Genomic DNA, 12533 nt, shown 5'->3' on the forward strand with positions numbered 1-12533 from the left:
GCTGGAGGCGTCTCTAGCAGCCAATCAGAAGCTGCATTTTGATTTCCGAACATTTTGGAAGTCAAATGGACTTCCGGGACGGATTCCGTTCGACTCCCGAGGTACGGATGTACACACTACCCGCTCAAAAATCTATCCGACCCCAAAGCCTCTGATTTCAAATACAGTACGATCACATCCTGCATGCGGGTTTGGTCCTGAGACCTCCATGTTTACACAAAAACACGCATACCCATGGTTGGTGGGGGAGGCAGGCCCAGAAAGAGAGGTGGAGAGCTTGCTCTCTCCTCACCAGGTCCTCCCGCTTTAACCAGCACAGAAAGAGCTTTTAAGCTTTCCGACTTAGAATCATACGAGTTGGAAGGGACCCCCAAGGCTCATCTAGTCCAACCCTCTGCAAATGCTTGCAGAACATTACCTTGCGTGATTTCAACCAGCCAGCCCCCAAGCACGCGTGGTCGAAATTGTGCAAGTTAAATGCGTGTACGGTGCGATCGAACCTACACAACGCTGCAGAAACAAACACACACTTCTCCGTTGGGAGAGCACGAGACTCTTGACCCCTCGGGGTCGTGGGTTCGAGCCCCTTGTTGGGCAAACGAGTCCTGCTTTGCAGGTGGTTGGAGTAGATGACCCTCACGGTCCCTTCCGACTCTACGATTCTTTGTGTATCCTTCCTAGGCCCAGAAGCCTCCACTTCCAACTCAGGCTCTCCTCCGCAGAGCCTCAGCCTCCAACCCGGGCGCCCTTTGACCCCCACTTCCAAACCCACAGAGCCCGCAGGATACTCACTGAGGCGGAGGGATCCGGCCAGGCCCCGGATGACAGTGATGGGGTTCTTGGGGTCAGTGCAGAACTGCAGGAGGACCGGAGAGAAAGCGTCCCGCTTGCTCTCCAACTGAAGAGGAAGGAGGAGACCCGTTAGAGGGCAAGATGCCAGGATGGGTCCCCACCCCCCACCCCTAAAAGCAAAAGCCACAGGCCTAAGGCACCCCTAGAAACAGTGACAGCAGAGCAACACAGCATCTCCTACTTTGGACCAGAGGTCCACTCAAATAAGCCCACTGCTCAGGATCAGGGTGGATAAAAATCAATGATTTTTTTGATTTAAATCAGATTTTTTTATTTAAATCAGATTTTTTTTAATAAAATGCTTTTTGAGGAAAATATATTACCATCCAAAGGTTATTCCATCATGAAATAAAGATTAGGGTTTTTTTAAAAAATTATGTAGAATAAGGTTGTATATGTTTAATTTTTTTGGTAAATAAATTCCATTAATCCATTCACAATGTCATGCTCTTCCAGAGGTTTTTGTAAGATTATGGGGCAGTTTCTCTGCCTACAAGATATTATCACAGGTGCTTGGTTTACTTTTGCAGTTCTCAAAACTGAATTTGACTCAGCAGAGATCACATGCCTTTTCTTCACAGCAAAAATGTTATAACATGAACAGGGTTGAGAAAAAGACCTTAATCCTATTGTTCTACAAACCTATGAATACAGAATCAACCCCTTCAGTGCTAAGTTTCCAGAAGTTCAGTGGACAGTATTTAAGTTTTTCATGTGTAGGCTGGGCTGACAGACAAAGTTTCTTAAAATATATATATTTTGTTTTTGTTTAGTTAACAAACATGGATGTCCAAATACAGTATGAATGATTAACCTATTAAACTGGGGATAAAAAAAAACTAATATGAAAAGTTGTTATTCTAAAAATCTTCATCTACTAGCATATTAAAGTTGTACCAGCAAGAATTAGTCTTTATGTAGAAAACTATGATTTAAATCAATCCTTACTGACTAGTGATTTAAATAATAATAATGATGATGATGATAATAATAATAATAATAATAATAATAATAATAATAATAATTTATTATTTATACCCCGCCCATCTGGCTGGGTTTCCCCAGCCACTCTGGGCGGCTTCCAACAGAAAATTAAAACACAATAATCTATTAAACATTAAAAGCCTCCCTGAACAGGGCTGCCTTCAGATGTCTTCTAAAAGTCTGGTACAGTAGTTGTTTTCCTCTTTGACATCCACAGGGCAGGCGCCACCACCGAGAAGGCCCTCTGCCTAGTTCCCTGCAACTTGGCATCTCGCAACAAGGGAACCGCCAGATTGATTTAAATCAAATCCACCCTGCTCATGATCAACAGAACCACCTAGTCCAGGCCACTGGGCCTGATTCTGCCCAGCCCCCCCCCAAGTTGAGACTAGAGGGCCTAATGTTGCTTCAGCATCCCCCCCATCTTCAACCAGAAACTCCCCCCGCCCTTAGATCCACTAGTGGGTGCTCATTCATTGGTCAACGGTGGTCTCCACCAAGCACTTTTGAAGTCATTTGCAAGGTGGTGTTATTGCACAGTGGCTGGACTCTGCCTCCGCAGTCGGAGGCAGCGATGCTTCTGGAGAGCAGTTGCTGGAAACCACAGGAGGGGAGAGTTGCTCCTCTTGTGTTTGGGTCCTGCTTGCGGGTTTCCGAATGAGGCATCTGGTTGGCCACTGTGAGAACAGGATGCTGGGCTACTGATGGGCCACTGGATCGATCCAGCAAGCTTTCCTTGTGTCCTCAAGTTCTCCAGGTCATTTAAGAATGAGCAGGGAGGACACAGGGGGGCAGAAAGTTTGCGGAGTTCAGAGTCTACTTTTAGAAGCCGTCTTAACTGTGCAGCTACAGGAGGGATCCGGAATAATAAAAAAGAGCTGGTTGCAGTTCCGCGTCGGAAACAGTCGAGCAAAAAGGCTGCAGGATGCAGCCCATCACTCCAAAGCAGCCAGGGGGAAGGCTTTTACTCTGCTTTCCATAAAATCAAGACAAGTAGCCAAATAACGCTCCTTAGGGTGAAGAAATGGAGGCAGGAATGTCAGGAGATGGCTCTCTGGGGGCTGTTTTGGAAGTGCTGGAGGAAGGAAGTGCTGGAGGTGGGAAAAACCTCAAGGAAAACAGCCACCACCCCCAAAATAAGTCTTCTTGGAGGAGACACGTCCTGGGGTGGAAGGCGAGCAAGGAGCTCCACCGGTCCAAGCTGGGCATCCAGATTCCAGATTCCAGGTCCAGGGTTTCAAAAATCTCATCTTCTGGGATGCTGAGCTAAGCTAAGAGCAGGCAGAAGGCCGTTAAACTAGCGGTGCAACTTGTTGAGGGAGGGGAGGGAGGAGGGAAGGAGGGAGGAAGGAACGGAGACTTTTGGGGAATGGCCCCCAACTCCCAAAACACAACCAAAATGGAAACTCAAGGGAGGAATTGAAAAGACAGTGGGACCATGAGTTGGAGATAGATCAAGGCGGAGGGAAAGAAAAAAAGACCTCTTTCAATGCCTTTTTCCACGCAGGAGGGCCTGAGCCGCCCAGGTGATGTGCAAGAGAATCTAATTGGTGAAAGGGAACTGGATTAAACCCTGCCTGCACAGAAACTACAGCTCTCTGCAATGTCACCTTCATAAAGCTTCAACGTACAGCAGAACAGGGTGGCCGGAGGGGAGACACCAGCAGAACTTTGTCCTAAGACAGGCATCCCCAAACTTCAGCCCTCCAGATGTTTTGGACTACAATTCCCATCTTCCCCGACCACTGGTCCTGCTAGCTAGGGATCATGGGAGTTGTAGGCCAAAACATCTGGAGGGCCGCAGTTTGGGGATGCCTGTCCTAAGAGATGCTACCCCACCAAGAAAGGACAAGTGTCGACTGACTCGAAGTGGACTGACTCCCAGCCCAGAAGTTTCATTTTGGACCAACAAATCTGGGCGCCAGAAAGTCCGGCATGGGGTGTGTGCATTGCGCCCGCAGTGGGGCTGAGGACAGTCCCTGAGTAAAGAGGGGGCAGAATGGATGATCTTCATGACCTCGAGACGCAGGAACCAGCAGAAGGGCAGGCTGGGTCAGGCAATGGAAAACTTTACTCTGAACCACAGTACCCGAGAGAGAATTGGGTGAAGGTTTGGACTGCCTGATTCAGTAATCCCAGAACCCTGTAGCTTTTTGCTCCAGAATAAATAAGGAGGAAAATGAAGGGAGTTTTACTCCAAAACAGCCGGGGGAGCCAAGGACGATGTATCCAAAAGAGACAGTGGGAAAGGATAAGGAGCACTGTTTTGGTGTGGGAATGTGGCTTTTTAAATAATAAAAAACCACGATCGTCATAATAGGTGTCTGGCTCGATGCGCTTGCATTCCAGAGGGCCAGAGGAACGAGATAAGGAAAGGCTGGCCGGAGGTTGAAAGGAGGTGAAAGGTACATTGCGCTGGGAGACAGAACCTGATTAACCCAAGGATGGAGCCCGAGAGATAAGTGGGGGGCAGGAGTGGGGGAGGCCTGGGAGGAAGAGAAGGCAGGGGGACGAGAGATGGAGGAGACCTTGCGAAACCACCTTACCTCCCCTCCTTGCTTGATCCAGGAAATCCAGCGCTGAGAGCGGCCGTGGGGAGCCCCCTCCGACTCGCCAGATGTTGCTGAACTACATCTCCCACCATTGCTAGCCATCGGCCATGACTGCTGGCGGAGGGAATTGTAGATACACCGAAAAGAAGGTATTTTTTTTACACCAAGAACTCTGGCCATAAATTTCCATGTTAGGAATAAATCCTACTTGTGAGTTACCGTCAAATAAGGTATGTATTCTGTTAAGACTAACAGTCTTGAACAGAACAAATGAATACAAACAAGAAATGAGCTTCAAGTTCACTAGAGTATATGAAGTTTGAAATAAATGTTACAACTTAGAAAATAATAGTACATTACAGTGTAAAGACACAAAAGATATCAACTAATAATATTCGTAAATATCAGTCCGATTTCAGAAGTGTTCAAAAGGGTCGTTTTATATAGAGCCGGAATGCCGGGTCGATTCAGTAAAAGAACCCAGGTCAGGGCGTGTTGACTTGTGAAATAGAATTCTGTGTTTTTCAAATATCGTGTCTTGAGTTTGTGGAGATCAGCGTGTATCTAAATCTTTCCATGCGTAGAAAGATTTAGATACGCATAGAAAGATAAAACAACCCTTTTGAACACTTTTGAAATTGGACTGATATTTATGAATATTATTAGTTGATATCTTTTGTGTCTTTACACTGTAATGTACTATTATTTTCTAAGTTGTAGCATTTATTTCGAACTTCATATACTCTAGTGAACTTGAAGCTCATTTCTTGTTTGTATTCATTTGTTCTGTTCAAGACTGTTAGCCTTACCAGAATACATACCTTATTTGACTGCAACTCACGAGTAGGATTTATTCCTAACATGGAAATTTCTGGCCAGAGTTCTTGGTGTAAAAAAAACCCCTTCTTTTCGGTGCTGGTGGAGGGAGGCTGATGGGAGTTGTAGTTCGGAATCATCCCGGAGGGCTGAAGCTTCCCCCCCCCCGGGCTTACAGCCCCCTCGCAATGGGGGGCTGCCTGGTCCCCCAAGCAAGGGGGAAGCCCACCCGCTAGGGCTGGGCGATATCAGCAGTCCAACATCGCGGTGTATCGCCAGCCAAACATGGCGGTTTGGCAATATACCGCGATGGCAGTCGAGCAGTTTAAAGATGCAGAGGAAGGAACAAGCTGTTTCGGCGCCTCGCCAATGCAGTTTGCTTCTCTCTCTGCCGTCTGCTCTTCATCCCGGTGGTCCTGGGCGATATATAGCGCCTGGGCCTACCACTCACCCCTCTCCCAAGTGATGGCTTCTGTGGTCCAAACTGCTCTTTTGTTGCCACCGAGTTTCTCCAAAATTTTCAGCCAATATCCAACGCGCTGTAAGCGAGATCCTAGCTGGGCGAGGCAGGACCAGCTCAAGGCGTTTTGCTGCCTGAGGCGGCTGCATCCTCCGAACAAACGATAGGGCCGGGGTAGAGGGCTGAAGGCACCGAGGTTTCAATTAGCCAATGGTGAGATCAAAGGCATTGCGGTGGATGTGTGTGGCTGCTTCCAGCCGAGGGTCAAGGCCGGGCAAGCGGAAATAAGCCAGGTGCCTTATCTCCCTCCCTATCTAGGGACAAGAAGCAACAGGGAGACATTGAGCCAGGAGGTGGATCCCACTGGCAGAATGAGAGAGGGCAGAGGGAAAGGTTTCCCAAAGGGACTACAACACCCCTTAGGCCTTAGGGGATTAAGGGGAGAGAAAGGGAGCAAGATTTCGCCTCTGCACACAGACTCTGGGATGCAGGCAACTTAATGGGCAGGCAGAACAATTGATTGATTGATTGATAGATAGATCGATAGATAGGCAGGCACTAGGAAGGATCTCGCAGAACGGCCTTAAAAGTTAAAATTTAAGAGGCCAGTCCTCTTTGCGGTCCACACTGCTAAGGTCAAAGGGCCATCTTAAAAGAGAAAGATCAGAGCTGTTTGGAAAGAGGAGGCAATGGCGTTTTCTAAAGGTGGATGCTGTCGCAGCAAGATTAAGAATATGGCTCACTTGCTTAATAAGTAAACGAATGCATTTATTTAATGGCCTAACAGAGAAGTTGGTGATGAGCTCATTATATGGGGAAGGGCGATATTTATTTATTTCTAATGGCCAACAGCTGCCTTTGACGTGGAGAAAGTAACCTTGGAAGCATTGCAAAAAGGAGGAGAAAGAATAATCAGGAGTTCAGTGGTCCTTTGGTTCTCAAACGCCTTGGCTGACACAAACAACTTGGAACCCAAACACTGCAAACCCGGAAGTAAGTGTTCCGGTTTGCGAACTTTTTTTGGAAGCCAAACGTGCTCCGTTTTGAGTGTCACGCTGCCGATTTGAGTGCCACACGTCCATTTGGAGTGTTACGCTGAGGTCTGTCTGTTTTTGTTGTTTATTTGACATTTTTGTTTCTGCGCCTCTTTTTGTTTTGTTTTTGTGACTCTGTGGAACCCAGTTCAGCTACTGATGGATTGATTGTGTGACTGCAGTACATTGTTTATTGCTTTTCGTTTTATGGATCAATGGTCTCGTTAGATAGTAAAATTCATGTCAAATTGCTGTTTTAGGGGTTGTTTTTAAAAGTCTGGAACGGATTAATCCGTTTTGCATTGCTTTCTATGGGAAGGCGCGCCTTGCTTTTGGAACGCTTTGGTTTTGGAACGGACTTCCGGAACGGATTAAGTTTGAGAACCAAGGTACCACTGCACAGTGATAAAAAATAAAAAACCAAGTCAAAAACAGGAGGGGGTTAAGGAGTGGGGGATGGGAGGATGAGCATGTCTGTTTGGGGGGGAAATCGGGGAGGGGGAACACAGATCAACAAGCATAGCCCCTCCTTCGCGGACTCGGCCGACATGCCCCAGTCCTCCCCAGACTCCACTCAGCCCCAATCCCTGGGCTGGGTGACCCAGCCATTCTGGAAGCACCCCTCGATCACCCCTAGGTCAGTGGGGGGTGTCAATGGATGCACGGGGGGGTGTCACCCCCATGCGCTTCAGGGCAACCGCACCACGGAGGGGCGGATTCTGCAGCTGGAATTGCAGGAGGTCGCTCCTTGTTGCTCCAGTGCAGCTTCTGCCGGCCATAGGAGAGCCGCGCCCGGCTCTCTCTGACCTCCTGGAATTTCACCAGGCTAACTCCCCTCTGCAGCCATGAGGGCTAGAACCTTGGGATGTGGCTTGAACGTCAGAATTTGAACCCAGTGCTGGTGCAGCGCAGAGCCCCGTTTATCAACGCCCCCTCCCCAGTTAATCCAACAAAACGCTCCCTTTGCCCTCTCCCCGTCACCCCGCAAAACTGGGACTCACGTATATGCTGGGGGTCGGGGGGTTGAGCTTTTCTCGCGGGAGCTTCTCATCCACGTTGATCTGAGGTTTGACCGAGTGGCTGGGCAGCAAGTAGGACTCCTTGAACTTCCCTTTCACCTTGGCATGCCTGGAGGAAGGGTGAGGGAAGCAGGAGAGTCAGTGATGGACAATAATAATAATAATAATAATAATAATAATAATAATAATAATAATTTATACCCCGCCCATCTGGCAGGGTTTCCCCAGCCACTCTGGGTGGCTCCCAACAGAATATTTTTTAAAATGATAAGACATCAAACATTAAAAAACTTCCCTAAACAGGCCTGCCTACAGATGTCTTCTAAAAGTCAGATAGTTGTTTATTTCCTTGACATCTGCTGGGAGGGCGTTCCACAGGGTGGGCACCACCACCGAGAAGGCCCTCTGCCTGGTTCCCTGTAACCTCACTTCCCACAGTGAGAGAACTGCCAGAAGGCCCTCGGAGCTGGATCTCTATGTCCGGGCTGAACAATGGGGGTGGAGACGCTCCTTCAGGTATACTGGGCCTTTGAGGCTGTTTAGGGCTTTCAAGGTCACCACCAACACTTTGAATTGTGCCCGGAAACGTCCTGGGAGCCAATGTAGGTCTTTCTGGACCGGTGTTATGTGGTCTTGGCGGCTGCTCCCAGTCACCAGTCTAGCTGCCGCATTCTGGATTAGGTATAGTTTCTGGGTTGCCTTCAAAGAGCGCATTGCAGTAGTCCAAGCGAGAGATAACTAGAGCATGCACCACTCTGGCAAGACAGTCCACAGGCAGGTAGGGTCTCAGCCTGCGTACCAGATGGAGCTGATAGACAGCTGCCCTGGACACAGAATTGACCTGTGCCTCCATGGACAGCGGTGAGTCCAAAATGACTCCCAGGCTGTGCACCTGATCCTTTAGGGTCACGGTTACCCCATTCAGGACCAGGGAGTCCTCCACACCTGTCCTCCAAAAACAGTACTTCTGTCTTGTCAGGATTCAACCTTAATCTGTTAGCTGCCATCCATCCTCCAACCACTTCCAGACACTCACACAGGACCACACAGGACCTTCACTGGTTCTGATTTGAAAGAGAGGTAGAGCTGGGTATCATCTGCATATTGCTGAACACTCAGCCCAAACCCCCAAACTGCCCAGAGAAAAGGGGCAGTGGAGGAGTCTGGGGGCAGCCTCAAGGGGCAACAGCTCCTTCCATAAACCTTTCAAATTCCAAAACTGAGGGGTGCAAAAAAGTTGCCACTTGACTTGGGAATTCAAAAGATGTATCAGTTAGATTAATATGATTTAGTTTTGCTTGGCCAGTAAAATTGCAGAGAAATAATTAAAAATGATTGCCAAGAATTTGCAGTTATATTATTATTATTAGGCATTTTCAGAAGGTAAAATTAAAATTCTTCCGTTTCCCGAAAGCAGTTTACGTACTTCATCAAACACAGACTTACCAAGCTAAATGTTGCCCAACCCCAGAAATAATAGTAAAATCCTCAGACTCCAAAAAGACCCCTCACTGAAGAAATTTCCAAAAAAACCTCCCCCCTAAAATGGCATGGCTTACTGGTGGATCAGCTCTTTCCCAGTGAACCATCCCAGGAGGCCTCGTGAATTCAAGCTGTTAGCAAGCCCGTCACATTTATTTATTCTATTTTTATAAAAATACTGACGCTAGCAGTATTAATTGTAAATCTACATGCATGCATCAAAGCAGTTTACAGCACTAGAAACATAAAACTCCGCAACAGAACCTGTATTAAGAAGTTAAAAAGAGACATAAGTTAACCATCTAGCGTGAGAGTCAGAAACCAGAAGCCCAATGTGGGCCCTGCTCCAGACCTATCTACCTGCCCCCTAAAAAACTCACACACCCCTTGCTGGAGTGCGTCCTTCAACTCTGATACTGCTTCCTTGCCTTGATGGAGGAGAGAGGGAAAAGCACGACAGCAAGCGTAAAAACTCACAGACAGCGCAGAGGAAACATCGACTTTTTTGCTCCGCCCCGTTTTGCCTCTGGCTCCACCCACCACTGGGCACGCGGCCCTCGGGAGGCTTCCCAGAATGGAATGTGGCCCTTGGGCCTGAGAAAGGTTCCCCGGCAGAACCTGACACTCAGGCTTCTTTTTAACAGCCTGGGGAGATTCTATTCCTGCCCGAGTCCCCTGCAGAGACCCCCACAAATGAGTCAAGGCCAGCCCGTGGCACCCCTTGGCGAGAAGGGTGCCCCAGAGCACGTGCAAAGCGACGGCCTGGAACCAGAGACGCCCTCCCCCCCCCCGCAGCCACGTTGGGCTTAAGAGGGCACAATATAGCGTTTACCTTTCTGGCAAAATTTCACCTGCTGGAGAGAACATGGGAAGGGGCAAGCCGTGCCCACTGGGGCACGGGAGAGATCGCCTTTGGCCCCAGTTCCGTGGGGCGCTGCGTCCCACTCAGAATCTTCCCTTTCCTCCGCTTCGAACCCCAAGGCCTCCTTGCCTCCCTCCGGCTGCCAAGTCCCTTATCTGGGTTGACCCTTGCCCCCACGCCTGCCTGCCCTGGGAGTTTGCAAAGAGGAGCAGAGAGCTACTTTTCTGGAAAAAAGCAGAGACAGACCAAACCCTCCGATAGCAGAACTTTTCGGGGAAGCCGTCCGGCACGCAACGCACTCCGACGCCCTCCATTCCGCACAGCCGCCTCCGTTATCAGGCCTGCCTTACTCCTCCTCCTCCTTCTCCCTCCTCCAGTCTCCCATAGGGCTCCCTCTGCCCTAGAGACACAATATACCCCTCCCATTCGTGATGCGGAGGCCCGGGATTTCAGCAACCACCTTCGCCCCAAACCAAGCCTGCGCAGCCATGCTGAGGGTTTTGAAAGAGGTGTGTGCACAGTTTCCGAGCTCTCAAGCGATGCTGCAAAGGGATTTACTCATTCGATCTGCACCCTGCCCTTTCTCCAAAGACCCCCACCAGCAACCGAGCCCAGCGTGGGGGAAGCGGAGGGGTGCGGGAGACAAGAGAGAGGAGGCAGGAGTGGGGACACTGAGCTCTGCTCCCCGCTTTTCTGCGCACTAGGTTAGCTCTCAGAAACTGTCCATGGCGTGCCCTGATTTGCAAGTGCTCGGGGGCAGGTCCAGGTTTAAAGGGACAGGTCTTACGAGTGTCTTTTGGGCAGGGCCGCAGCCCAGTTGGCAGAGAAAATTCCAGGTGCGATCCCGGCCCGACGGCACTGGCTGCCGGTTAAGTTTCCGGGCCCAATTCAAAGTGCTGGTGTCGTAAAGCCTGACGTGGCTCAGGACCGCAATACTGCCAGGACCCATACGGACCGACCCGGACCCTGAGATGAACATCTGAGGCCCTTCTCTGTGTGCCCCTCCCCCCCGCACGAGAGGTCCAGAGGGTAGCAACACCAGAACAGGGCCTTTTCTGCGGTGGCTCCTCTGCCTGGCACTAGACAAAAACGATCCTCTTTACCCAGGCCTTCAGCCATTAAATCTACGGCCTGTTCAATGTGGAAGGGGCACTGTAACTATGGTTTTTTAATTAACATGCTGCGTATTATGTTTTTGTTATTGCGCTGCGTGAATTATGTTCTTGCCCTGGGAATCTTTGGATAAAGGGCGGTATATAAATGGAATAAATAATAAAAATTATAATCCCCGACAGCGTCTCTGGGGAGGGCTGGCAGAACCCGGTGCCCTGCCTGAACCCGGGGAGAGCTGCCAGTCAGAGTAGGCCAATGGTCTGACTACTTTAGGACAGGGGTCAGCAAACTTTTTCAGCAGGGGACCAATCGACTGTCCCTCAGAATTTAGGGGGGGGAGGGCCGGACTAAATTGCGGGGTGGGGATGAATGAATTCCTATGCCCCACAAATAACCCAGAGATGCATTTTATATAAAAGGACTCATGTAAAAACACGCTGATTCCCGGACCGTCCGTGGGCCGGATTGAGAAGGCGATTGGGCCGGATCCAGCCCCCGGGCCTTAGTTTGCCTACCCATGCTTTAGGACAGGGGTCAGCAAACTTTTTCAGCAGGGGGCCGGTCCACTGTCCCTCAGACCTTGTGGGGGGCCGGACTATATTTTGAAGAAAAAAAAATACAGTATGAACGAATTCCTCTGCCCCACAAAGAACCCAGAGCTGCATTTTAAATAAAAGGACACATTCTACTCATGTAAAAACATGCCAATTCCCGGACCGTCCGCGGGCCGGATTTAGAAGGCGATTGGGCCGCATCCGGCCCCTGGGCCTTAGTTTGGGCACCCCTGCTTTAGGAGGACGCTCCCTGTGTACCTCTATGCCGTGCATGGCTTGCCCCACAGACCCACACCCCACCCAAACCCATGCCTTGGGTGGATGCCCCCTGCCCCTCGACCCTGCCATGCACCCCACTTCCCAAACCCCCACTGGGCATCTTTTCCCCAGCCGCAGGGCCACAGGGTCCCTGGGTTGGCCACGCAACCTTTGCAGGTTCGAGGGTGAAACCGCAAGAGGCCATTTCCAAAAGGGAGGGGGCAAAACACACCAGGCCCACCCCTGAGAGGAAGGCCTTTTCCCAACATCAAAATGCGACACCACGTCACAGGAGAAATGGCAAGGGAGGGGGGGGGGAAGAAGAGTCAGGCTCATCTTGCAACCCAGGTGCTTCGCTTTTAAATAAGGAACAAGCTTCTAGTCCTCATTTGTGCTAAGCATGTGGGCCCTGCCTAAAATGATTTTGGAAGCTAGCAAGCGGCAGCTAGGTAAGGTTCCAAACCGTGGGGATGGGCAATCAGTGCAGCTCAGCCAGAATTCCCCCCCCGGCCCCCAAATTTTCAAATGCAGAATAGAATAAGAGAAA

At 49.7% G+C, this 12533-nt stretch overlaps 1 protein-coding gene across 8 annotated transcripts in view; it reads right to left on the reverse strand.

The window, feature by feature from the left end:
* Window positions 1-12533, reverse strand: part of KDM6B (lysine demethylase 6B) — a 97172-nt gene that overhangs the window by 17685 nt on the left and 66954 nt on the right. For all 8 annotated transcript variants that reach the window (XR_015946702.1, XR_015946707.1, XR_015946704.1 and 5 more), the window contains exons 12-13: window positions 7700-7826; window positions 793-898 (exon numbers count right to left, since the gene is read on the reverse strand). Coding sequence is in view for 1 of the 8 variants with exons in the window: in XM_060281901.2 (XP_060137884.2) it covers window positions 793-898; window positions 7700-7826 (233 nt within the window). In the remaining 7 variants the exon portion in view is untranslated. The remainder of the gene's footprint in view (window positions 1-792; window positions 899-7699; window positions 7827-12533) is intronic.

Source organism: Zootoca vivipara, chromosome 12, assembly GCF_965207765.1.
Source record: "Zootoca vivipara chromosome 12, rZooViv2.hap1.1, whole genome shotgun sequence".
In the NCBI taxonomy this organism is placed as follows: Eukaryota; Metazoa; Chordata; class Lepidosauria; order Squamata; family Lacertidae; genus Zootoca; species Zootoca vivipara.